This window comes from Nerophis lumbriciformis, linkage group LG03, assembly GCF_033978685.3.
Source record: "Nerophis lumbriciformis linkage group LG03, RoL_Nlum_v2.1, whole genome shotgun sequence".
Classification (NCBI taxonomy): domain Eukaryota; kingdom Metazoa; phylum Chordata; class Actinopteri; order Syngnathiformes; family Syngnathidae; genus Nerophis; species Nerophis lumbriciformis.
This window is the reverse complement of record NC_084550.2, coordinates 20,625,311-20,650,000: the sequence shown is the minus strand read 5'-3', so window position 1 is coordinate 20,650,000 and position 24,690 is coordinate 20,625,311. Positions and strand designations below refer to the sequence as shown.

General features: G+C 40.7%; 1 protein-coding gene across 4 annotated transcripts in view; it reads right to left on the bottom strand.

The window, feature by feature from the left end:
* LOC133580780 (serine/threonine-protein kinase tousled-like 1-B) overlaps positions 1-24,690 on the bottom strand; it is a 58,358-nt gene that overhangs the window by 8,187 nt on the left and 25,481 nt on the right. For 3 of the 4 annotated variants that reach the window (XM_061935023.1, XM_061935007.1, XM_061935017.1), the window contains exons 9-21: positions 23,082-23,192; positions 21,972-22,108; positions 21,691-21,882; positions 21,532-21,598; positions 14,173-14,270; positions 13,989-14,070; positions 13,801-13,892; positions 13,651-13,740; positions 9,529-9,698; positions 9,314-9,449; positions 9,136-9,247; positions 8,953-9,060; positions 1-3,850 (exon numbers count right to left, since the gene is read on the bottom strand). The exon at positions 1-3,850 is cut by the window's left edge and continues 1,690 nt beyond it. In XM_061935023.1, the coding sequence (XP_061791007.1) occupies positions 3,689-3,850; positions 8,953-9,060; positions 9,136-9,247; positions 9,314-9,449; positions 9,529-9,698; positions 13,651-13,740; positions 13,801-13,892; positions 13,989-14,070; positions 14,173-14,270; positions 21,532-21,598; positions 21,691-21,882; positions 21,972-22,108; positions 23,082-23,192 (1,557 nt within the window). In that variant the 3' untranslated portion in view covers positions 1-3,688. The remainder of the gene's footprint in view (positions 3,851-8,952; positions 9,061-9,135; positions 9,248-9,313; positions 9,450-9,528; positions 9,699-13,650; positions 13,741-13,800; positions 13,893-13,988; positions 14,071-14,172; positions 14,271-21,531; positions 21,599-21,690; positions 21,883-21,971; positions 22,109-23,081; positions 23,193-24,690) is intronic. The other variant, XR_009812231.2, reaches the window with a different exon arrangement.

Sequence of the window (24,690 nt, the reverse complement as noted above, 5' to 3'; positions counted from 1 at the left end):
CTGTGAGTGTCGCAGGATATCCACACATTCTTGCCATCTCTGTCGTAGCATACCTTTCGTCGGTAAAGTGTGCGGAACAAACGTCCAATTTCTTGCCACTTTCGCGTCTTTGGGCCACTGGTGCAACTTGAATCCGTCCCTGTTCGTGTTGTTACACCCTCCGACAACACACCGACGAGGCATGATGTCTCCAAGGTACGGAAAACAGTCGAAAAAACGGAAAATAACAGAGCTGATTTGACTCGGTGTTTGAGAAAATGGTGGATTGCTTCCCGATGTGACGTCACGTTGTGACGTCATCGCTCCGAGAGCGACTATTAGAAAGGCGTTTAATTCGCCAAAATTCACCCATTTAGAGTTCGGAAATCGGTTTAAAAAATATAGTGTCTTTTTTCTGCAACATCAAGGTATATATTGACGCTTACATAGGTCTGGTGATAATGTTCCCCTTTAAGTACATAACTCCACATGTGTTCATTCATACCGGTAGTTTTGATGTATTCAGTGACAATCTACAATGTAAATAGTCATGAAAATGAGAAAGTGTGTCCAAACTTTTGGTCTATAGTGTGATATATTTGGGAGGGTTATAATCTTGTTATGGCTGTTAAGTAGAGGAGTAGCTTTATTTTTCAACTCACATGTAAACAAATGTGCCACAGCATCAATTCCAGTCTTTCAATAATTTCTTCAGAATCAAAATATATATTTACATTACATGTAGGCTATTATTTGTGCACTATTGACAAGCGATGCAACCGAAAATGTGGTCTTAAATAGACTTATGCTCACCGAAACCGAGATGAAATATTCACTTCCTGTGGCGACTGCGTCTTTTCCAAGTGATGTAGCTCGGGCGTGTCAAACTCAGTTTAGCTCAGGGGCCACATAAAGGAAAATCTGTGTTTGACTATTAAAATCATGGCATTAAAACTAAAAATATAACTTCAGATTGTTTTCTTTTGTCTTATTTTGGCCAAAAATAGAACAAACACATCCTGAAAATTTGACTATAAAAATCTTTTTTTTAAAAAGGAAAGTTTTAAACTAAAGTACTCTTTGCTTAAATTATACTAGTTAACTCATGATGCAAAAGGTACAAGGTTTAATCTTTTATTTACTTAACTTAGTTGAATTTTTTCATTAATCTTTCAATGTTCCCTTGCGGTACTTGTTCTATAGTGCCTAGATCCTTTTTTGTCTTATGAAGGAAAGAAGAAAGTGAATGAATGTTTATAACTGAATACATACTGTATTTTTCGGACTATAAGTCGCAGTTTTTCTAAGGTGCGACTTATGTGTGAAATTATTAACACATTAGCGTAAAATATCAAATAATATTATTTAGCTCATTCACGTAAGAGACTAGACGTATAAGATTTCATGGGATTTAGCGATTAGGAGTGACAGATTGTTTGGTAAACGTATAGCATATTCTATATGTTATAGTTATTTGAATGACTCTTACCATAATGTTACGTTAATATACCAATTGGTTATTTATGCCTCATATAACGTACACTTATTCAGCCTGTTGTTCACTATTCTTTATTTATTTTAAATTGCCTTTCAAATGTCTATTCTTGGTGTTGGCTTTTATCAAATACATTTCCCCAAAAAATGCGACTTATACTCCAGTGCGACTTATATGTTTTTTTCCTTCTTTATTATGCATTTTTGGCCCGTGCGACTTATACTTTGAAAAATACAGTAGGCTATTATTTGTGCACTATTGACAAGCGACGCACCGAAAATGTGGTCCTAAATAGACTTATGCTCACCGAGACCGAACGTCGTGATGAAATATTCACTTCCTGTGGCGACTGCGTCTTTTCCGGCCGGCGCACGCAAGTGACGTAGCTCGCCCTAAGCTGAGGTGTCAAACTCAATTTAGCTCAGGAGGAAAATCTGTGCTCGACTATTAAAATCATGGCATTAAAACTAAAAAAATAACGTCAGATTGTTCTATTTTTGGCCAAAATAAGACAAAGAAACAAATCCATTCTGAAAATATTACAATAAAAATATAGAAAAAAAGTTAAGTTTAGATCCATGAAGGAAAGAGGAAAGTGAATGGATGTTTATAATTGAATACATATACATAAAAATGTTTTCTTTTGTATTTTTTTTTTAACGAATTAACGTTTATGACAACCTTTTTCCAGAACACAATATAGGATGTGAGTTATGACCTACGCAGTGGCCTAGTGGTTAGAGTGTTCGCCCTGAGATGGGTAGGTTGGGAGTTCAAACCCCGGCTGAGTCATACCAAAGACTAAAAAAATGGGACCCATTGGGATTGGGGGGTTAAATCACCAAAAATGATTCCCGGGCGTGGACACTGCTGCTGCCCACTGCTCCCCTCACCTCCCGGGGGGTGATCAAGGGGGATGGGTCAATGATTTCGCCACACCTAGTGTGTGTGTGTGTGTGTGTGTGTGTGTGTGTGTGTGACAATCATTGGTACTTTAACTTTTAACAGGATAATGCATACATTTATCATTTGTTTTCAAAACGCTTACAAAAAAGTGGGACTCCAAAAATTTACCGAGGGGCCCCATTTTTATGACTTGATGGGGTCCCTTTTTTGAAAGTTACTACACTGATAGAGTATTGGTGCGTGCCAAACAGCAGCAAGGGCCACTTCTAATACTAATCAAATATGCCGGGGGCCATAAATCACTCATTTGCAGGCCTTGACTTTGACACCCTAACAGTAAAAAAAAAATCACATTCAGGTCACAATGGGGGCCGGCATAGCTCGGTTGGTAGAGTGGCCTTGCCAGCAACCTGAGGGTTGCAGGTTCGATTCCCGCTTCCGCCATCCTAGTCACTGCCGTTTTGTCCTTGGGCAAGACACTTTACCCACCTGCTCCCAGTGCCACCCACACTGGTTTAAATGTAACTTAGATATTGGGTTTCACTATGTAAAGCGCTTTGAGTCACTAGAGAAAAGCGCTATATAAATATAATTCACTCACTCACACAATGCGTTTAGTCTGAAGTCACATTTGAAAAGATCAGATTCAGGACTACTTCCTGAAGCCAAAAGATCAGATTTGAAACACTTTGGAGCGTTTAGACTGGCAGGAAAAAATCTGTGCAAATAAATCAGATGTGGTGTGCAGTGTAAACGTGTACTTTCTGTTTCTGTTTACAAGCGTTCCCCTCCACATGGAAGCCAAACAATAATGCGTGCGGATGGCCAAAAGATAAAGGGGTGACACGTTCGGGCAACACGTGCAGCAGCAAGGTTCCGGGAGTAAGAAGCGAGGAAGTGGATGACACATACACGCACGTGGCAACACAAATTAAAAATGTGGACCAAGGAACTTTTCTGGCTTCACAACAAAAAAAGTCACAATCTGAGTGGGAAGTGCAAATCAACTCCAGATTGTTTTTTATCTGGATTTTTTTTTTTTGACAATGAGATGCACGTCTCCAAGTCATCGTCCTCGCAGGCCTGGGTCTCTCCCACACTTACCTTATGAAGTGGAAGTTAGTCAATGAACATCCATCTTGCTCTTATTGCAGCGTTCATACTTCAAGCAGGATCTTTAACACTCTCTGCTAACTCATCCTTTTCTGGAAGCGCTCTGGTTTTTCACGTTAAAAATCCACATTTCCCTCCATCCTGCCCCACGGGGGGCCGCACGGGTCGGTCGGGCGGGCGTACCTCGGGAGGCGATCAGAAGGTGGTGAGCGAGGAGGCGAGCGATGAGGCGGCCGGCTGCAGGGCGCTGGACGAGTTTGTGCGCCTTATGTGCGGCAGGAGGTAGGAGTCCGAGCACAGCTGGTGCACGTCAAAGCGGTCCTCCTTACGGTAGGCCAGGCAGCGGCGGATAAACGCCTGCAGGGGAGGGGGAGCAGTTATTTCTTTTACTCAATATGTACCTAATGAAGTGTCCGTGTGTGTGACGTAATACACTTAGTACTACACACACTTCCTAATGTAGGCTTTATATGACGTTCAATATGTACCTAATGAAGTGTCCGTGTGTGTGATGTAACACACTTAGTACTACACACACTTCCTAATGTAGAGTTGCTATGACATTCAATATGTACCTATTGAAGTGTCCGTGTGTGTGTGTGTGACGTAATACACTTAGTACTACACACACTTCCTAATGTAGGCTTTATATGACATTCAATATGTACCTAATGAAGTGTCCGTGTGTCCGTGTGTGTGTGTGTGTGTGTGTGATGTAATACACTTAGTACTACACACACTTCCTAATGTAGGCTTTATAAGGTAGGCTTTATATGACATTCAATATGTACCTAATGAAGTGTGTGTGTGTGACGTAATACACTTAGTACTACACACACTTCCTAATGTAGGCTTTCTATGACATTCAATATGTACCTAATGAAGTGTCCGTGTGTGTGTGTGAGACGTAATACACTTAGTACTACACACACTTCCTAATGTAGGGTTACGATTAGGGATGTCCGATATCGGCCTGCCGATATTATCGGCCGATAAATGCTTTAAAATGTAATATCGGATATTATCGGTATCGGGTTTTTTTTATTATCGCTATCGTTTTGTTTTTGTTTGTTTTTTATTAAATCAACATAAAAAACACAAGATACACTTACAATTAGTGCACCAACCCAAAAAACCTCCCTCCCCCATTTACACTCATTCACACAAAAGGGTTGTTTCTTTCTGTTATTAATTTTCAGGTTCCTACATTATATATCAATATATATCAATACAGTCTGCAAGGGATACAGTCCGTAAGCACACATGATTGTGCGTGCTGCTGGTCCACTAATAGTACTAACCTTTAACAGTTAATTTTACTCATTTTCATTAATTACTAGTTTCTATGTAACTGTTTTTATATTGTTTTATTTCTTTTTTTATTCAAGAAAATGTTTTTAATTTATTTATCTTGTTTTGTTTTATTATTATTTTAAAAAGGACCTTATCTTCACCATACCTGGTTGTCCAAATTAGGCATAATAATGTGTTAATTCCACGACTGTATACATCAGTATTGGTTGATATCGGTATCGGTAATTAAGAGTTGGACAATATCGGATATCGCAAAAAAGCCATTATCGGACATCCCTAGTTACGATGACATTCAATATGTACCTAATGAAGTGTGTGTGTGTGATGTAATACACTTAGTACTACACACACTTCCTAATGTAGGGTTGCTATAACACGGCCAGTTTAAGGATGTGCCGATACGATATAGGGGCCAATACAGATATTGATCTGATATATCAGCAGGATTCAAACAAACTGTTGTATTGTAGAGTGAAATGTTAGAAAAGGTGAGTCAAACAGAACAATGGTAGGTAGGACAAATATTAAGCTATTTATTACAAACCGTGTGGAATGGACTTGACTTGAAAGTAGAGTAGATATTGTTTTCAGGCGACACCTAGTGGTCACAATAATTCATGAACTCACGCTCATCAAGTAGTAAATTTAGGTTATTCATACACGTTTGTTACTGGGTACTTTCTAATACGCTTCTTGGAGACGGTGTAAGTAGTATGCAACTATAATTACTTGATATTTGTTTATATTATAATGTGCTGTTTTACAAGGCAATATTGTTCAATTAAGGACACGTGTACTTTTCGTGTGTGCTTGGCTGTTGTGTAGCTGCTAAGTCCTAATAGCATGTTAACCTTTTGTAAATAGCTGGATTAAAATGGTGTTGTTGCTGATAAGAAAACAAAAGTCTGAATGTCATTAAAACAATCAGCTTCATCTTTTGACACTCCTCCTTCTACTCCCATCCTTACACGCTACAATGTTTCTTAAAAAAAACACCAAAGTAATATTTTGACGCAAAAATTATAAAATGACATTTCTCATGCCTGTACATAGAAAATGTGTAGTTACTAGAGATGCGCGGTTTGCGGGCACAACCGCGGAGTCCGCGGATTATCCGCGAATCGGGCGGATGAAATTTAAAAAAATTAGATTTTATCAGCGGGTCGGGTCGGGTCGGGTCGGGCGATTGAAATTAAAAAAAATTAGATTTTAAATAGATTCAGGCGGGTGGCAGTTAAACCAATTCGGAAATATGATGTAGCGGCTAGCTACGGGGTGTTAGCCAATGGCTTTGGCTGGGGGGCGGGACTTCCGGGCAAGTTAGGGAAGTGACGTTGTTGACAGGAAGTGTTAGTTCGAGTTTTGCCGGGAAAGAGGGGAGACGCACATTGGAGCTGTTGTGTGGTTACATTGCATCTTATTACAATAAATACGAGACAAACGAATAAGTCTATGAGCCTACGTTCCTGGGAACATTACAATATACACATAGTTAAATGTTGTTACCCACATACGAAAAACGAGCAGGCACCTGCTGCATATGCCACAACAGAAGAAAAAAAAAAAAAAGAGATGGACACTTTTACGGAGCGGATAAGGCCCCCGACGCCTCGCCGGGGTCCGGGACCGAGGCCCCTTCCTCCGAGAGGGCCCCACCGGGAGCCGTAGCTGAGGCGATCCGCGAGAAGGGCCCGACGCACGTCCAGGGTCACCACCGCGCCCACCGCGCCGACACCCCGCCTCGTCCGCCTTCGCCGCGGCCGGCGTCACGCGCAGCAGGTAAGCAGCTTACCTGCCCGCCACCCCCGTGGCCGGGGGCGCGTAACAGGGGTCACTCCGCGCGCAGTGCGCTCACGAAGGGGGTGGGGCTCACCCTGGTTGATATAGACAGCAGGACGGTGGCCATGGAAGTTGGAACCCGCTAAGGAGTGTGTAACAACCCACCTGCCGAATCAACTAGCCCTGAAAATGGATGGCGCTGGAGCGTCGGGCCCATATACCCGGCCGTCGCCGGCAGCGAGACGCGCTTGGAGGTGCGCTCAGCGCGGCTCCCATATGATTGCGCACTGGTGTGCGTCTGGGTCGTGACAGCGTGGCACGCGAATGTCTGTGCTGCGTTGGATCAGTCTCCTTTCTTTAACAGGCAAAAGCTTTATAACCTCACTAATGCCTTGCATCGTCTATATTAGATATATAACAACGGGCGGGTGCGGGCGGGTGGCGGGCGGATGCAGTTCTGATCAAATGTTAGATCGGGTGGATTGCGGATGGTTGACGACTTTCTGATGCGGTTGCGGATGAAATAATTGCCTATCCGCGCATCTCTAGTAGTTACAGTCGTGGTCAAAAGTTTACATACTTTTACATAGTTTTAGTATACATATTAGAGTTTCCAATAATTTCTACAACTCTTATTTTTTTGTGATAGAGTGATTGGAGCACATACTTGTTGGTCACAAAACAACATTCATGAAGTTTGCTTCTTTTATGAATTTATTATGGGTCTACTGAAAATGTGCTGGGTCAAAAGTATACATACAGCAATGTTAATATTTGCTTACATGTCCCTTGGCAAGTTTCACTGCAATAAGGCGCTTTTGGTAGCCATCCACAAGCTTCTGCTTGAATTTTTGACAAAATTGGTGCAGTTCAGCTAAATGTGTTGGTTTTCTGACATAAACTTGTTTCATCTGACATCACATGGACAAAGATAAGACCTTCTGGAGGAAGGTTCGGTGGTCAGATGAAACAAACATGGAGCTGTTTGGCCACAATACGCAGCAATATGTTTGGAGGAGAAAAGGTGAGGCCTTTAATCCCAGGAACACCAGGCCTACCGTCAAGTATGGTGGTGGTAGTATTATGCTCTGGGCCTGTTTTGCTGAATGGAACTGGTGCTTTACAGAGCATAAATGGAACACAAAAAGTAGTTTTTTACTCAATATGATAGTAATGTTCTTAGAATCCTGAGATAATGCGAAAAAAGCAATAAAAATGTATTCCAACATTTCTCCTAAAACATGCAAAATGTCTAAAAATGCTTGTAATATTGAATCCATGTGAGTTTTACAAGAATCAGTTGTTTTTGTAAAATTTGCAAATACAAAAATTAGGTTTTACTCACTATGACAGTGTACTGTCACACTCAGTATGACAGCTATTTAAACATAACTCCTAAACCACACATGAAAAATGGCTAATAATGCCTGAAATAATGCATCCTTGTGAGTTTTACTCGAAACATATGCTTTTTTAAATCTTGCAAACACAAAAAGTAGTTTTTTACTCGATATGACAATGTTCTTAGAATCCTGAGATAATGCGGAAAAAAGCAATAAAAATGTATTCCAACATAACTCCTAAACCAAACATGCAAAATGGCTAATAATGTCTGGAGAAATGTATCTTTGTTAGTTTTACTAGAAAAATTATTTTTCGTAAGGTTTGCAAAGACACAAGTTAGTTTTTTTTACTCAATATGACAGTTATTTAAACATAACCCGATTGTAGCTGAGATAAGCTCCAGCGCCCCCCGCGACCCCAAAAGGGAATAAGCGGTAGAAAATGGATGGATGGAACTCCTAAACCACACATGAAAAATGGCTAATAATGCCTGAATTAATGCATACTTGTGAGTTTTACTCTAAACATATGCTTTTTTAAGGCTTGCAAACACAAAAAGTAGTTTTTTACTCAATATGACAATAATGTTCTTAGAATCCTGAGATAATGCGAAAAAAGCAATAAAAATGTATTCCAACTTAACTCCTAAACCAAACATGCAAACGGTCTAAAAATGCCTGTAATCTTCAGGACAAGCTAAAATCATCAGCCCGGAGGTTGGGTCATGGGCGCAGTTGGGTGTTCCAGTGAAACTTGCCAAGGGACACGTAAGCAAATATTAACATTGCTGTATGTATACTTTTGACCCAGCACATTTGCTCACATTTTCAGTAAATTCATAAAAGAAGCAAACTTCATGAATGTTTTTTGTGACCAACAAGTATGTGCTCCAATCACTCTATCACAAAAAAATAAGAGTTGTAGAAATGATTGGAAACTCAAGACAGCCATGACATTATGTTCTTTACAAGTGTACGTAAACTTCTGACCAAGACTGTATGTGTGTGTGTGTGTGTGTGTACCTTGGCCTCTGTGCTGGCCTGGGGTTTAGCAGGGAACTGGACCTCAGTGGCTTTGAGAATGGTGTTTTCCTGGAGAATGTCTTGCTGAGACTGGTTGTGACCAAACGGCTGGTAAAACAACAACAAATTATTATTATTCCTATATTTTCCAAAGGTAAATATATGTCTGAACGAGTGTGTTACCTTGCGCCCATAGAGGCACTGGAAGAAGATCACGCCCACAGACCAGACATCCACCTTGTTGGAAATTTTTGGCGGCTCCTTTCCCACGACAAAACACTCTGGAGGGAGGTACCTGCAACACAGGCCAACACAATGCTGAGCCACATACGGTGCAGGTTTAGACATCCTAGTGTTTTACCAGTACGTCCCGGCTCCCTGGGACGTGAGGTCCATCCCATCCACGCCGTAGTTATCATCATCCATGATCTTTGACAATCCAAAGTCTGTGATTTTGATTTCCCCGCACGCAGTTCCATCCACTAATAATATATTACCTGCAACGTTTGGGACATGTTAGGAAAATAAATGGACTTCTCTGCACCAGAGACTAACTGGTTTAGGACCGGAGCTCACCAGGCTTGAGGTCGTAGTGGATGATGGGAGGTTTGATCTCGTTGAGGTACCGCAGGGCGCTGACGATCTGCATGACGATGGAGCGCGCCTCCTTCTCTGACATCAGCTTGTTTTGCTTCAGGTAGAAATCCAGGTCGTTGCCTTCGCAGAACTCCAGCACGGTATAGAACCTGATGGGAGGGAAAATAACCACCAATCAACTAAACCGAACAAGATTAGATGGAGAGCCTTGCATCAGGGCTGCACAATTATGGCCAAAATAATCAATTTTTTTTATATATACAGTACAGGCCAAAAGTATGGACACACATTCTCCTCACTTCAAAGAGTTTTCTATATTTTCATGACTATTTACATTGTAGATTGTCACTGAAGGCATCAAAACTATGAATGAACACATGTGGAGTTATGTACTTAACAAAAAAAAAAGGTGAAATAACTGAAAACATGTTTTATATTCTAGTTTCTTCAAAATAGCCATCCTTTGCTCTGATTACTGTTTTGCACACTCTCTGCATTCTCTCCATGAGCTTCAAGAGGTAGTCACCTGGTTTTCACTTCCCAGGTGTCATAATTTTGATTCCTTCAGGGACAATCTACAACGTAAATAGTCATGAAAAAAAAAAAAAAAAACGCATTGTAATGAGAAGGTGTGTTTATTCATTATGTTTGGGGGGTTGTACACGACAGAATCATGTAATTTGTAATCAAATAGTCTAATAAAAAAGCACTGGATGGAAAAGTGTGTCCAGCAGACTGTTTAGCACGATGGTTAACAGTGAGTGCAACTCCAGAGCGACACACACACAGCAGCGTGTGGTCCAAGGGCGTGAGAATGAGTTTAACAAGGGTGTGGAGGTACATCTTGATTGGTCACAAGACAGATCCATAAAGAGTTACAGCAGAATTATGTCATAAGAATTTACTATACACTGCAAAGGAAAAGGAATAACTTTTTGATAAAAACATTTTTTTTTTTAAAGATCCCACAATTTTATTGTGTTTACTTTTTGATGTAACTATAAAACACAAAGCAGTTTGTCCAATGAAAATAAAGTGTAATAAGCGAGCTTCGTTTTTTTTCCAACATCACCATGTGGTCAAGTTCAACAGTTTGGTAACAAAAATAAATAGGAGTTATACTGGTATAACTCCTATTTATTTTTGTTTATTTTATATATATATATATTTATATATATATATATATATATATATACACACATACATACATACATACACATATATATATGTATATATACCATTTTAAAATACACTATTTTGAAATATTGATTGAATCTTATTTGGCTTCCGTTTCCAATGTAAACATTCCACAAGATGGCGCCATTTCCCCCAGTATTTGACAGTGACATCGCCATGAAACGCCTTACCTCACTTGTCATCACCCCCGCCTTCTGATTCTGGGTGCAGTGTGGGCAAATTTGCATAAAGAACGTCTCTCAAACAAACGTATTACAACTGCAAATTGGTTCTCATCATTTACTTGAATGAGCCGTTTAAAAGACTTGACTCGTTCGAGAACGTCACATCCCAAGTGACCAGCACTTATTTTTGCTGCAGCTGTTATAAATACTGTATACTTGTAAATTGTAATTGTGATACATTATATACATAATATGTATATATTACATATATGTTATATATATTATGGTACATATTTGGTCTTCTTTTTACCTTTGTTTTCACCCTCTTTTTGTGCCCTTATTGATTGATTGATTGAAACTTGTATTCGTAAATTGTACACTTCAGTACAATTGACCACTAAATGGTAACACCCGAAGAAGTTTTTAAACTTGTTTAAGTCGGGATCCACGTAAATCAATTCATGTGCATTATCCTTTGTAACTGAGCTCCTGTGGAACATATTCCCTTGAGGATCATTAAAGTTTGTCCAAGTCTTACCTTAAATTAGACTCTTACATCTATTTCCCCTTGTACAGTATATGGTAAAGGTGGGAATCTTTGGGTACTTCAACATTTGATTACAATTACGATTCAGAAGCTGAGGTTCAATTAAAAATCAATATTTGAGTCATCTGTAATTTATGTATACTGATGCAGTTTTTCAGTTTTCAATGAAAATGCGTACAAAACTGGAACATAAGTGCTCGATAGTAAAGGAGCTGAGGTAGCTCGCTGCTGTCAAATGATGACAGACGTGAACAAAAGCATGTGTTGTCTTTGTGTGATGATGTAAATGAGGTGTGGTTGTATTGTATATTAAGTATGTGTCAATGAAAGGGCATTTTATGACTTTATGACTTCATACTTGTGTATGATTTTATTGTCATAATTTTATTATCCCTTTAATTTAGGTAGCCAGGGACTGCAGATGGAAATTAGCTATTTAGCTATAATCTGGTACAGAACATATCTGTCTTTGAGATTAAAGGCCTACTGAAACCCACTACTACCGACCACGCAGTCTGATAGTTTATATATCAATGATGAAATCTTAACATTGCAACATATGCCAATACGGCCGGGTTAGCTTACTAAAGTGCAATTTTAAATTTCGCGCCGAAATATCCTGCTGATATGGTATGATGACGTCTACGTGTGACGTCACGGATTGTAGAGGACATTTTGGGACAGCATGGTGGCCAATTATTAAGTCGTCTGTTTTCATCGCAAAATTCCACAGTATTCTGGACATCTGTGTTGGTGCATCTTTTGCAATTTGTTCAATGAACAATGGACACAGCAAAGAAGAAAGCTGTAGGTGGGAAGCGGTGTATTGCGGACGGCTGCAGCAACAACACAAACACAGCCGGTGTTTCATTGTTTACATTCCCGAAAGATGACAGTCAAGCTTTACCATTGGCCTGTGGAGAACTGGGACAACAGAGACTCTTACCAGGAGGACTTTGAGTTGGATGCGCAGACGCGGTACCTTGAGTACGCATGCAGCTGCGGCTTCCAAACATTTGATCGCTTGCCCGTACGTGCGTGCCGCTATGTGCATGTCACGTACGTAACTTTGGGGACTTTGGGGAAATATATGTGCTGTATGAACTTTGGAGAGGTGAACGGTACTTTGGGCTGTGGGATTGAGTGTGTTGTGCAGGTGTTTGAGTTGTATTGGCGGGTTATATGGACGGGAAGGGGGGTGTTTGTTATGCGGGATTAATTTGTGGCATATTAAATATGAGCCTGGTTGTGTTGTGGCTAATAGAGTATATATATGTCTTGTGTTTATTTACTGTTTTAGTCATTCCCAGCTGAATATCAGGTCCCACCCGCCTCTCACAGCATCTTCCCTATCTGAATCGCTCCCACTGCCCTCTAGTCTTTCACTCTCACTTTCCTCATCCACAAATCTTTCATCCTCGCTCAAATTAATGGGGAAATCGTCGCTTTCTCGGTCCGAATCGCTCTCGCTGCTGGTGGCCATGATTGTAAACAATGTGCAGATGTGAGGAGCTCCACAACCTGTGACGTCACGCTACTCGTCTGCTACTTCTGGTACAGGCAAGGCTTTTTTATCAGCGACCAAAAGTTGCGAACTTTATCGTCGATGTTCTCTACTAAATCCTTTCAGCAAAAATATGGCAATATCGCAAAATGATCAAGTATGACACATAGAATGGACCTGCTATCCCCGTTTAAAGAAGAAAATCGCATTTCAGTAGGCCTCTAATGTTTCTGTGCATTGTCCCTTCAAATAAAGACTAAACTATCAAAACTAGCCTAATTTTAGAACTGTCTGCATTACATTATTTACAATAAATAAATCAATGGTCGATTATTGACATTTACTAATTGATTATATAATGTCTGAATTGCAATGCATCTAAAATTCAGTTATTTCCCCCGCCTCTAGTATATAGTTATGTGAACTCATCACACATGAGGCAATGCCAGCCATGGTATGTAGGACTTTGGCACTCAGATTAGATCTGAGTCAGACAATATTTCCGTGAATTGTTTACACACTCCATTAGTGATAACACACATTCCAATGTTTGCTCTGACTATACCATAGGTCAGGGAGCCTTGAGGCAGCTGGTTAAAAAATGGCAGTGCATGCTTTACAAATAGCAATCATTCCCATGTGGGATAATAAATGTTGTGTCAGCATGATATGGGTCAGAGGTGACTCACGTGTCAGTATCCAGGGAGAAATAGTCGTACAGTTTGACTATTCTGGGATGGTCCAGCTGCTTGTGTATGCGGTACTCTCTGCATGCATGCCTGGAAGGAAACCAGTGTCAACAAAGCGTGTTGACCGATTTTAAAGCTGCCACAGCTTACTTGTGGTAGTTCTCTTTTTTCTCCTCCCTCCAGTTCTTGTTGAGCTGGTGGATTTTAACAGCTGCATAGCGCTGCTCAAACAGGTCAAAGGCCTGCCGGGTCGCAAAGCAAACACACACACGTGCAATCAGAACGTGCTTGGCGATGTGACAAAGGGAAACACGGGAGCGCGGCCATAAAGACTTTACCTTGTAAACTTCGCTGAAGCCGCCCCTGCCTAACAAGTGCAGTAAAAGGTAGCGTTCGTTCAGAGTGGGATGATCTTTAAACCTGCGTGGGGGCGGGAGCCATGCTTTGTGAGCAAAGTTGTGGACGGAAATGCTGATTTCCTTCCACACGTTTAAGCAGCAAATGGAGGGAGCGTGGACTTACGCTGAGCTGTCCTCATTGTTTATCCTCTTCAGCTCTCTGATATGAAGATTCCTCACACGCTCTAATCGCTCCAGCTCTGCTTGGATCTCAGCCTCCTCCTGTGTGGACCACACCACACCACACAGACAGAAAGACATCAAAACCTACTTACACTCCAGAATTCAACCGTATTTTCCGGACTATAAGGTGCACGTTAAATCCTTTTTTGTCTTAAAACTCGACAGTGTGCCTTATAACCCAGTGCGCCTAATGAACGGAATAATTTTGGTTGTGCTTACCGACCTCGAAGCAATTTTATTTGGTACATGGTGTAATGATAAGTGTGACCAATAGATGGCAGTCAAACATAAGAGATGAGTGTAGGGTGCAATATGACTCAAGTAAACAACACCAATATTTTATATGTTCCATTCAAAATATAGAACATTACACACGACGCTCAAAAATCTATCAAAATGTTTTAGTACGTGTGGAGGGAAGTGCGTCAGCGCGCCTGCAGGAGCAAAGGTCACCGCTTCTGGCAATGGTGTCGAGGGCGTAGCACCATCAGCTAGTGGCAGGGCATGTGCGGGACGGCAAGACACAGCTGGCAGGTGATATAGATTTCACAGGTGGTACGTATTAAAGGCCTACTGAAACCCACTACTACCGACCACGCAGTCTGATAGCTTATATATCAATGATGAAATCTTAACATTGCAACACATGCCAATACGGCCGGGTTAACTTATAAAGTGCAATTTTAAATTTCCCGGGAAACTTCCGTTGAAAACGTCTAGGTATGATGACGTATGCGCGTGACGTCAGTAGTTGAATCAGACATTTTGGAATAGGTCGGTCGCCAGCTTAAATCGTCTTTTTTCATCGCTAAATTCCACAGTATTCTGGACATCTGTGTTGGCGAATCTTTTGCAATTTGTTTAATGAACAATGGACACTGCAAAGAAGAAAGCTGTAGGTGCGATCGGTGTATTAGCGTCTGGCTACAGCAACACAACCAGGAGGACTTTGACTTGGATAGCAGACGCGCTATCCGACGCTAGCCGCCGACCGCATCGATGATCGGGTGAAGTCCTTCGTCGCGCCGTCGATCGCTGGAACGCAGGTTGGTGTTGATGTTGTGTTGTGTTGATGAGCAGATGAGAGCTGGCTAGGTGGAGAGCTAATGTTATTAGCATAGCTCTATCGAGGTCCCGTAGCTAAGTTAGCTTCAATGGCGTCGTTAGCAACAGCATTGCTAGGCTTCGTCAGGCGGTACAGCATTAATCGTGTGGTTACAGGTCCAGAGTTTGGTAGTATTGTTGATATTCTGTCTATCCTTCCAGTCAGGGGCTTATTTCTTTTCTTTCTATCTGCAGTTAAGCACGATGCTATCACGTTAGCTCCGTAGCTAAAGTGCTTCGCTGATGTACTGTCGTAGAGATAAAAGTCACTGTGAATGTCCATTTCGCGTTCTCGACTCTCATTTTCAAGAGGATATAGTATCCGAGGTGGTTTAAAATACAAATCCGTGATCCACAATAGAAAAAGGAGAGAGTGTGGAATCTAAAGAGCCCTTGTACCTAAGTTACGGTCAGAGCGAAAAAAGATACATCCTGCACTGCACTCTAGTCCTTCACTCTCACGTTTTTCATCCACGAATCTTTCATCCTCGCTCAAATTAATGGGGTAATCGTCGCTTTCTCGGTCCGAATCGCTCTCGCTGCTGGTGTAAACAATGGGGAAATGTGAGGAGACTTTCAACTTGTGACGTCACGCTACTTCCGGTACAGGCAAGGCTTTTTTTTTTTTATCAGCGACCAAAAGTTGCGAACTTTATCGTCGATGTTCTCTACTAAATCCTTTCAGCAAAAATATGGCAATATCGCAAAATGATCAAGTATGACACATAGAATGGACCTGCTATCCCCGTTTAAATAAAAAAAATTCATTTCAGTAGGCCTTTAATATAATCATCTGTTGTCTTTAATAATAATAATAATAATAATGGATTCGATTTTATATCGCGCTTTTCTATTATTAGATACTCAAAGCGCTCACAGAGAAGTGGGAACCCATCATTCATTCACACCTGGTGGTGGTAAGCTACATTTGTAGCCACAGCTGCCCTGGGGTAGACTGACGGAAGCGAGGCTGCCAGTTTGCACCTACGGCCCCTCCGATCATTCATCATTCATTCACCAGTGTGAGCGGCACCGGGGGCAAGGGTGAAGTGTCCTGCCCAAGGACACAACGGCAGCGATTTGGATGTCAAGAGGCGGGGAGCGAACCTGCGACCCTCAGGTTTCTGGCACGGCCGCTCTACCCACTACGCCATACCGCCCCCTCTATGACAGTAAGCAGCCGAGAGCGCAGGGAGAAAAAGGATTCTGAGTGATGGCAACGTCACGACATGCCGGAAAAGACTTTGGAAAATCTGTGTAAAAACATTAAAACTTTGTTAAACCTGCACGCTTGGCTCTTGTGCCGTGTCTACAGTGGAGCTGCTAGGAAGCGACTTCCACAGTACGACTTTGGTAAGCCATGAAGCCGCACCGCTTGATGGATTGTACTGTGCTTCTACATAGGAGTATTACTATGGTGTGTGTATAAGGTACAGTGTTGGGTTAGTTACTGAAAACCAGTAACTAGTTACAGTTACTAGTTACTTTATTTCAAAAGTAACTCAGTTACTAACTCAGTTACTTAAACCAAAAAGTAATGCGTTACTGTGAAAAGTAACTATTTAGTTACTTATATATATATATTTTTTTTTTTTAAGGCCCCATTTAATGCCCTTTTAGCCTTCATTTTAGTACTGTTATTGCACTGGAGAATAATACAATCTGTTGATCAACTTGACATGCATTTGCATCACTGAACTCTGCTAAGCAATGTGCTCTACATACAACACACAAAGACAAATATATGTTTTGAAGGGCCAATTTGTTTCAGACCAGAACAAATTGACAAAACTATTTTAAATAGCTGCAACTTAACATACATAAGTAACAAACAGCATAATAACAACATAGCTGTAAAACAAGAAAGGCACACACTACATACATAAAGCCTAACCAGGCGTTTTCTCAAGGAATTCTGAAATAAAATCATGTCTGAAGCCCAGAACACTCGACACATTTCCCCACTTAGTTTAGAGAAAAGGAAATATTAGCCTGGCCCACTAGTATCCGTCTTTAGGTTTGTGAACTTTATAGTCTAAACATTTAGAGTGATGTGATAATCAAACACTCTAAAAGTTTAAAATGAAAGAGTACCGTATTTTCCGCACTATAAGGCGCACCTAAAAACCACAAATTTTCTCAAAAGCTAACAGTGCGCCTTATAACCCGGTGCGCTTTATTACGATTCATTTTCATAAAGTTTCGATCTCGCAACTTCGGTAAACAGCCGCCATCTTTTTTCCCGGTAGAACAGGAAGCGCTTCTTCTTCTACGCAAGCAACCGCCAAGGTAAGCACCCGCCCCCATAGAACAGGAAGCGCTTCTTCTTCTACTGTAAGCTACCGCCCGCCCCCGGAAGAAGAAGAAAAAACGCGCGGATATCACCGTACGTTTCATTTCCTGTTTACATCTGTAAAGACCACAAAATGGCTCCTACTAAGCGAAAAGGATCCGGTTCATAAAAAGACGCAATCTCTCCATCCGCACACGGATTACTACCGTATTTCACAGCAACTGATATTCCTGTGAACCGCACTGTGGAACGGGAGCACGTACGGTGAATATTCGCACCACAGGGAATGAGAAGTCATCCTTCACTGTGGTTCTAGCTTGCCATGCTAACTTCCACCCATGGTGATATTCAAAAGGAAGACCTTGCCAAAAGAGACCTTTCCAGCCGGCGTCATCATAAAAGCTAACTCGAAGGGATGGATGGATGAAGAAAAGATGAGCGAGTGGTTAAGGGAAGTTTACGCGAAGAGGCCGGGTGGCTTTTTTCACACAGCTCCGAAGGCGAACACACCTTCACTAAGACGGGCAGACAGCGCCGGACGACATACGCCGACATTTGCCAGTGGATCGTAAATGCCTGGGCAGATATTTCGGTCACAACTGTGGTCCGAGCTTTCCGGAAGGCAGGATTCACAGAACTACTGGACAACAGCGACACTGACTCCGATGACTTCGACGAGACGGAACCGGCCATTTTGGATCCCACGCTTGCGCAACTTTTCAATTCGGACACCGAAGACGAAGAATTCGAAGGATTTACGAATGAAGAATAACTTCAGAAGGTGAGCGCTATGTTTATTTTGTGTGTTGTGACATTAACGTTCGAGCAACATTATGTTGCTATTGCTCTACACCATTTTGAATTTTACTATGTTTGTGATTGCACATTTGCGTACATTTTGGGACAGAGTTGTTAGAACGCTGGTTTTCAATATATTATTAAAGTTTGACTGAACTATCTGACTGTTTTTTTGACATTCCCTTTAGCGCAGCGTAGGCGCGGCTTATAATCCGGGGCGGTTTATTGGTGGACAAAGTTATGAAATATGTAATTCATTGAAGGTGCGGCTAATAATCCGGTGCGCCTTATAGTGCGGAAAATACGGTATATAAGAGAATTGACAGAGTGTGTGTACCTTCAGTGTGCAGTGCCTCATTAAAATCCAGCCGCTGTTGGAGGTGAAGTGTGTGTCTCTTTACTAGCTTCGTCGAAGCATGTTGTTTTTGTCGCTGTTTCAGCATATTTGAAACTTACATTCAACTAAAATGTTCTTTTCTTTGTGGTCGATAAAAGAAACGTACTGAAAATATCTCCATTTTAAGAAACTCGGCTTCGGGGTTCGCCATGACGTCTTGATAGTAGACACAGACACGCCCCCTCCCACACACACACACTCACACACACACACACACACACGTACACACAGACAGCGCGCGGCGCGCCTCTTTTTTGTCGCCTCTTCAGCAGCGCTGCAACACTCAGATCTTCTCAGTTTCTAGCCGATACTACATAAAAAATAACGCAAAATAACGCAGTAACGCATCATGTAGTAACGGTAATGGAGTTACTGAATATAAAAAAATAACGCGTTAGATTACTAGTTACCGCCGATAGTAACGGCGTTACAGTAACGCGTTAGTCCCAACACTGATAAGGTAAGACATTATCTGGCATTTTGTTTCGCAATATTATGCAAAAGCAACTTTCTTACCTTCTGGTACCTGCTGATCTGTATTTGGGATCTGCATAAGTCCTGAAAATGTGCGCGCTTCCGCCTTTAGTAGTCCGTACCGACGCCGTAGTCGATACGCTTCTTTTTTTCTATCTTCTTGTTATGGGACATTCATCCTCCGCTGTTGCCATTTCTAATATAAAGTAGTGTAAAGTTCTTACTTAAATTTAAATTTACAGCATACCTTAATTGTTTTAGGGGTTTGTGTTCAAGCATTAGCCTAGTTAAAGATCAGTTAGAATAATACATAATGTTGGATATAGAGAACATACAAACCCTTTATTTATTGAGTCAAAAATATTAAAGTTCGGTGATTTGGTAAAATTGCAAACAGCTAAAATGATGTACAAAGCAAACTATAACCTGCTACCAAAGAATGTACAACAATTCTTCTCAACTAAAGAGGAGAAATATAACCTTAGAGGAAAATCTAATTTAAAACATTTGTATGCACGTACAACACTTAGAACCTTTAGCATATCAGTATGTGGAATTCAATTATGAAATGGATTAAGTAAAGAAGTTAAACATTGTACTGAAGAGGTTGTTCAAATGAATAGTGCTTACAAAGTACAAAGAAGAAGAATTATGAGAAATACTTTCAACCTTATTGAAAATAAGATATTCTTCATCTCAGTATGTTAATGACTGAATTACCGTAATTAATTACACATTACAAAACTGTTGTGTATACTAATTCACAGGTGTTATTTTATTATATAAAAAGGTCATTAAATGATTCTATATATTTGTAAACGCTCTGAAGTGGGAAAGGGGTAGAATTAAATAAGCTTCGCTTCTTCCTACTCCTTTTCAGACATGATGTAAAGTGAAATGATATGAAATTGTGTGATGTATTATACTGTAAGTGTGTTCATGTTCGAAATAAACTAAAGAAAGAACTTTTGGCTCACAACATGTTTTCTTGTATGTTTGTGGCTAGTGCTTTCAGACATGGAGGGGTTAGGTCTATGTGCTTAATTGAAAACTGCATCAAAATGAACCACGCTGTGTGTTTAAGTGTGTTGGAACTGGTTGCCAGCAGCTATTTAACAGATACGGTGCATTTAAGGCTATTTTTAATAGCTCACTTGAAGGAACATGTTGTGAGTTGTCCAGTGAAAGGTTGTACAAATACTTTCAAGTCTCGGAAACACGGGCATTTTGCAGATACTAGGTACGTTGGCGCAGTGGTTAATGCTCGAATAAGGAGGTCCTGGGTTCGATTCCCGGGCTAGGGGTCTTTCTGTGTGGAGTTTGCATGTTTTCTACGGGTACTACGGCTTCCTTCCACATCTAAAGACATGCATCCAGGGATAGGCTGATTGGCAACACTAAAATTGGCCCGAATTTGTTTTACGGTGAATTCCTGGCAACCACAGCTGCCAGTATTTTACTGTAAATTCTTTAGGGTTTTTTGTGAACGGATTAACAATTCATCTTTTTTTTCATATTAATTTAACGTAAGCAAAAACAGTTAACTGTAAAATGAACAGATTATTTTTTGACACTTCTTCCACTCCCGTGGATCTACTCTCTATTTTATGCTGCTGCTTTCACGTATACTGTAATATTGTACATGGCAACTGTTATATATTGTATATATGTTATAGACAAAATATAATATATCTGTATATATAATATACTGTACACATATTATGTATATATTCGCATATATGTTATATTTTATATCGCTATATTTAGTCTATTTATACATGCATTGTCCTTTTCATCCTTATACTTTCCATCATTGTAACTGAGCTACTGTGTTGAACAATTTCCCTTGTGGATCATTAAAGTTTGTCTAAGTCTAAGTCTAATTCTACAACAAAGATGACGGGCAGAAGACGCTGTCGAAGGTGAGCCACGTAAATAAGACCGCCTACAAAACGGCGCATCCTAAAGCGACTGTCAGAAAGCGACTTGAAGATGATCTGTAAAACATCATCTATGCAACGTTTCGACCAAAAAAGCACCATTACATGTTATGTATACCACAAGGAAGTGTTTTACATTTAGAAAAATAATAATAATAATATGACCCCTTTAATGTGCCCTATAATCCAGTGCGCCTTTTGTATGTAAATAGACCAGACAAGACCAGCTCATCTGCAATGCGCCCTATGGTCCGGAAAATACGGTACGAGCATTTCAAATGCGTTGCTACTGACCTTCTTCAGATGTCCAAGGCGTAGCTTGAAGATCTCCTCCTGCTCGTGGTACTCAGCTAGGGTCAGTCTAACACAACAAAACAAAAAGTCAATGTAGCGTGGGACATGCATCGGTGCAGTGAGCAGTGTTGGATGCAACTCTTCCAATGGTGCACTCACAGCTGGGGCAGCGAGGGCTTCAGGAAGGGGTCGGAATCGTTGCCGTTGACCACCTTGGTCTTTCTCTGCTTGGCTTCAGAGGAGGCGGCCAAAGACAGGGAGGGCGAGGCGGGGTTCGGAGGCTTCCTCTTGGCTAGCAGCTTCCTCTGACGCTCAATGTCCTCTCTCTGTTGGTTAATGCCTTCTTGTTGCCTGCATACAGCCAAGCGTGTCACTGACTGCAAACTCTAAAATACAGTCAAGGATAGGAAACATGCCGCAGGTGCATATAAGATCCTTACTTGATCAGGTTCTGGAATGCATATCCGTCGGTCCACTGCTCCGTGTAGGAGGCTCCGTGTCTCACGGTGGTGAAGTGGCCGAGACGGAGACGGTCCTGCATGCTCTTCTCACGACACGACTGCTTCTCCTGGGTGCTCTGTGCACAAAAGCACACAAGGCACATGCAAATGAGGAACATACACTTTATATTACACTAATGTACCGTATTTTTCGGACTATAAGTCGCAGTTTTTTTCATAGTTTGGCCGGGGGTGCGACTTATACTCAGGAGCGACTTATGTGTGAAATTATTAACACATTACCGTAAAATATCACATAATTTTATTTAGCTCATTCACGTAAGAGACTAGACATATAAGATTTCATGGGATTTAGCGATTAGGAGTGACAGATTGTTTGGTAAATGAGGCAAAAATAACCAACTGAGAACGTGCCTGGTATGTTAACGTAACATATTAAGGTAAGAGTCATTCAAATAACTATAACATATAGAACATGCTATACGTTTACCAAACAATCTGTCACTCCTCATCGCTAAATCCCATGAAATCTTATACGTCTAGTCTCTTACGTGAATGAGCTAAATAATAATATTTGATATTTTACGGTAATGTGTTAATAATTTCCACACAAGTCGCTCCTGAGTATAAGTCGCACCCCCGGCCAAACTATGAAAAAAACTGCGACGTATAGTCCGAAAAATACGGTATGTTCCTTGCTTTGGTAAACTTATGAGATAAACAACATACATTTTTGAGCAACCAATTATGATGACTTGAAGATATACCAATTTGATTTCTTTAAAAAAAAAAAAATTACTGTTACTATTTTTATTTCTATCTATATACACTGTGGAGGTGCTAAAATATATAAAATACCAACAACTGTCAATGTGCGCACACAGAAAAGTCCCTCTGGTGCTCTCAAAAACATTAATAACCAACATAAAATGGAGGTGGTATTGTCGCAGCTGCAGCACCAGTAGGAAGTAAAGATTTAAGGATCCACCAGCAAAAAAGAACCCAAAGGTTCCAGCGCTACATGAGCTGTTTGTTGATCCGCTTTTATGTTTTCTATAAAGATGAGTGTGTGGACGCAAAGGTGGATACCTTCTCTATGAGAAGCTTCTTGCTCATAGTAATGCACTTGTTGAGTCTCTCCTTGTACTTCTCCAGGAGTTTTTGCTGTTCATCGATCTGTCTCCGCAGGTCACAGTTAGCCTGTGTGGAAAGCACCATAGTGACAAGGTACATTTGCATGAATATAAAAATAAAATACTGTTGGGACACCTGAGCAACATGAAGTGAAAATACCCTTGGCGACTTAACTTTAACGCCTTAAACATCTTAAGAATTTTAAGATGACAGGTCTGGCTCACAATCTGTTCTCATTTGTCCCAAAGGTGTTTGATGGCTTGGCAGGCAAGACTCTCAGGTTAGTCCACAATAAACTCAAGCCTTTATGTGCCTTGCTGGAACAGAAAAGACTGCTCCCACAAAGTGAAAACCGTCAAATGTCTTGGTGTGCTAGAGAAACAGGTGATCCGTTCCATACTACGCCCTAGGATTGTATGGTATACCGGTATTAGTATAATACCTTGATACTAATGAACGAATTAGCAAAAAAAAGTTTTTCAAAAAATTGAATTTTCTGCCGTTTTCGGGTTTTGTCGGGACTCCTGATGACGTTTTGAGACATCTCCTACAACTACAGCACCAGTATTGTGCTGCTGAAGCAAGTCAGTTTTTTTGAATTTTGTTTTGCGAAAAAAAGTTTTTTCACAAAAATGACATTTCAGCTAAAAAATGTTTTCGTAAAAATATACATTTTCTGCCATTTTCGGGTTTTGTCGGGACTCCTGATGACGTTTTGAGACATCTCCTACAACTACAGCACCAGTATTGTGCTGCTGAAGCAAGTCCATTTTTTGAATTTTTTGTAAGCATATTCGGCTATACTTCCTACTACGTTGTGTCATTGCTGGTTTTACGTGCAGAGGAGCATGTTCGGCAGGCACAATCACTGAGTACTTACAAGCAGACACAGTGTGTAGACAGAAAAGGGAGAACAGACGCATTTTGTTTTAAAAACTAACGATAAAGGTGAAGTTATAACACTGAAACGCCCTCAGGAAGAGGTGCTTCTTGACGGCTAAAGTCCATCCCAGTCGGCAGTGTTTTAGCTACTTCTAAATCACTAATTCTCACCTCCTTGGCGACAAATAAAGTAAGTTTCTTACAAGTATCATCCCGGCAGGACGAGGAATAGCTAAACACACCGTAGGAGGATACAATAGCTCACCGGCGTCAAAATGTAAACAAACGCCATTGGTGGATCTACACCTAACATCCACTGTAATGATACCAAGTACAGGAACGTATCTAGTCGATACTACTATGAGTACATCTATATTTCTTCTTTCGTTTTTAGAACATTTTAATTATGTTTATAAACTCATGAAATATGTCCCTGAACACATGAGGACTTTGAATATGACCAATGTATAATCCTGTAACTACTTGGTATCGGATTGATACCCAAATTTGTGGTATCATCCAAAACTAATGTAAAGTTTTTAAACAACAGAAGAATAGGTGATTATTACATTTTAACAGAAGTGTAGATAGAACATGTTGAAACAGAAAGTAAGCAGATATTAACAGTAAATGTACAAGTAGATTAATAATTCATTTTCTACCACTTGTCCTTCATAATTTT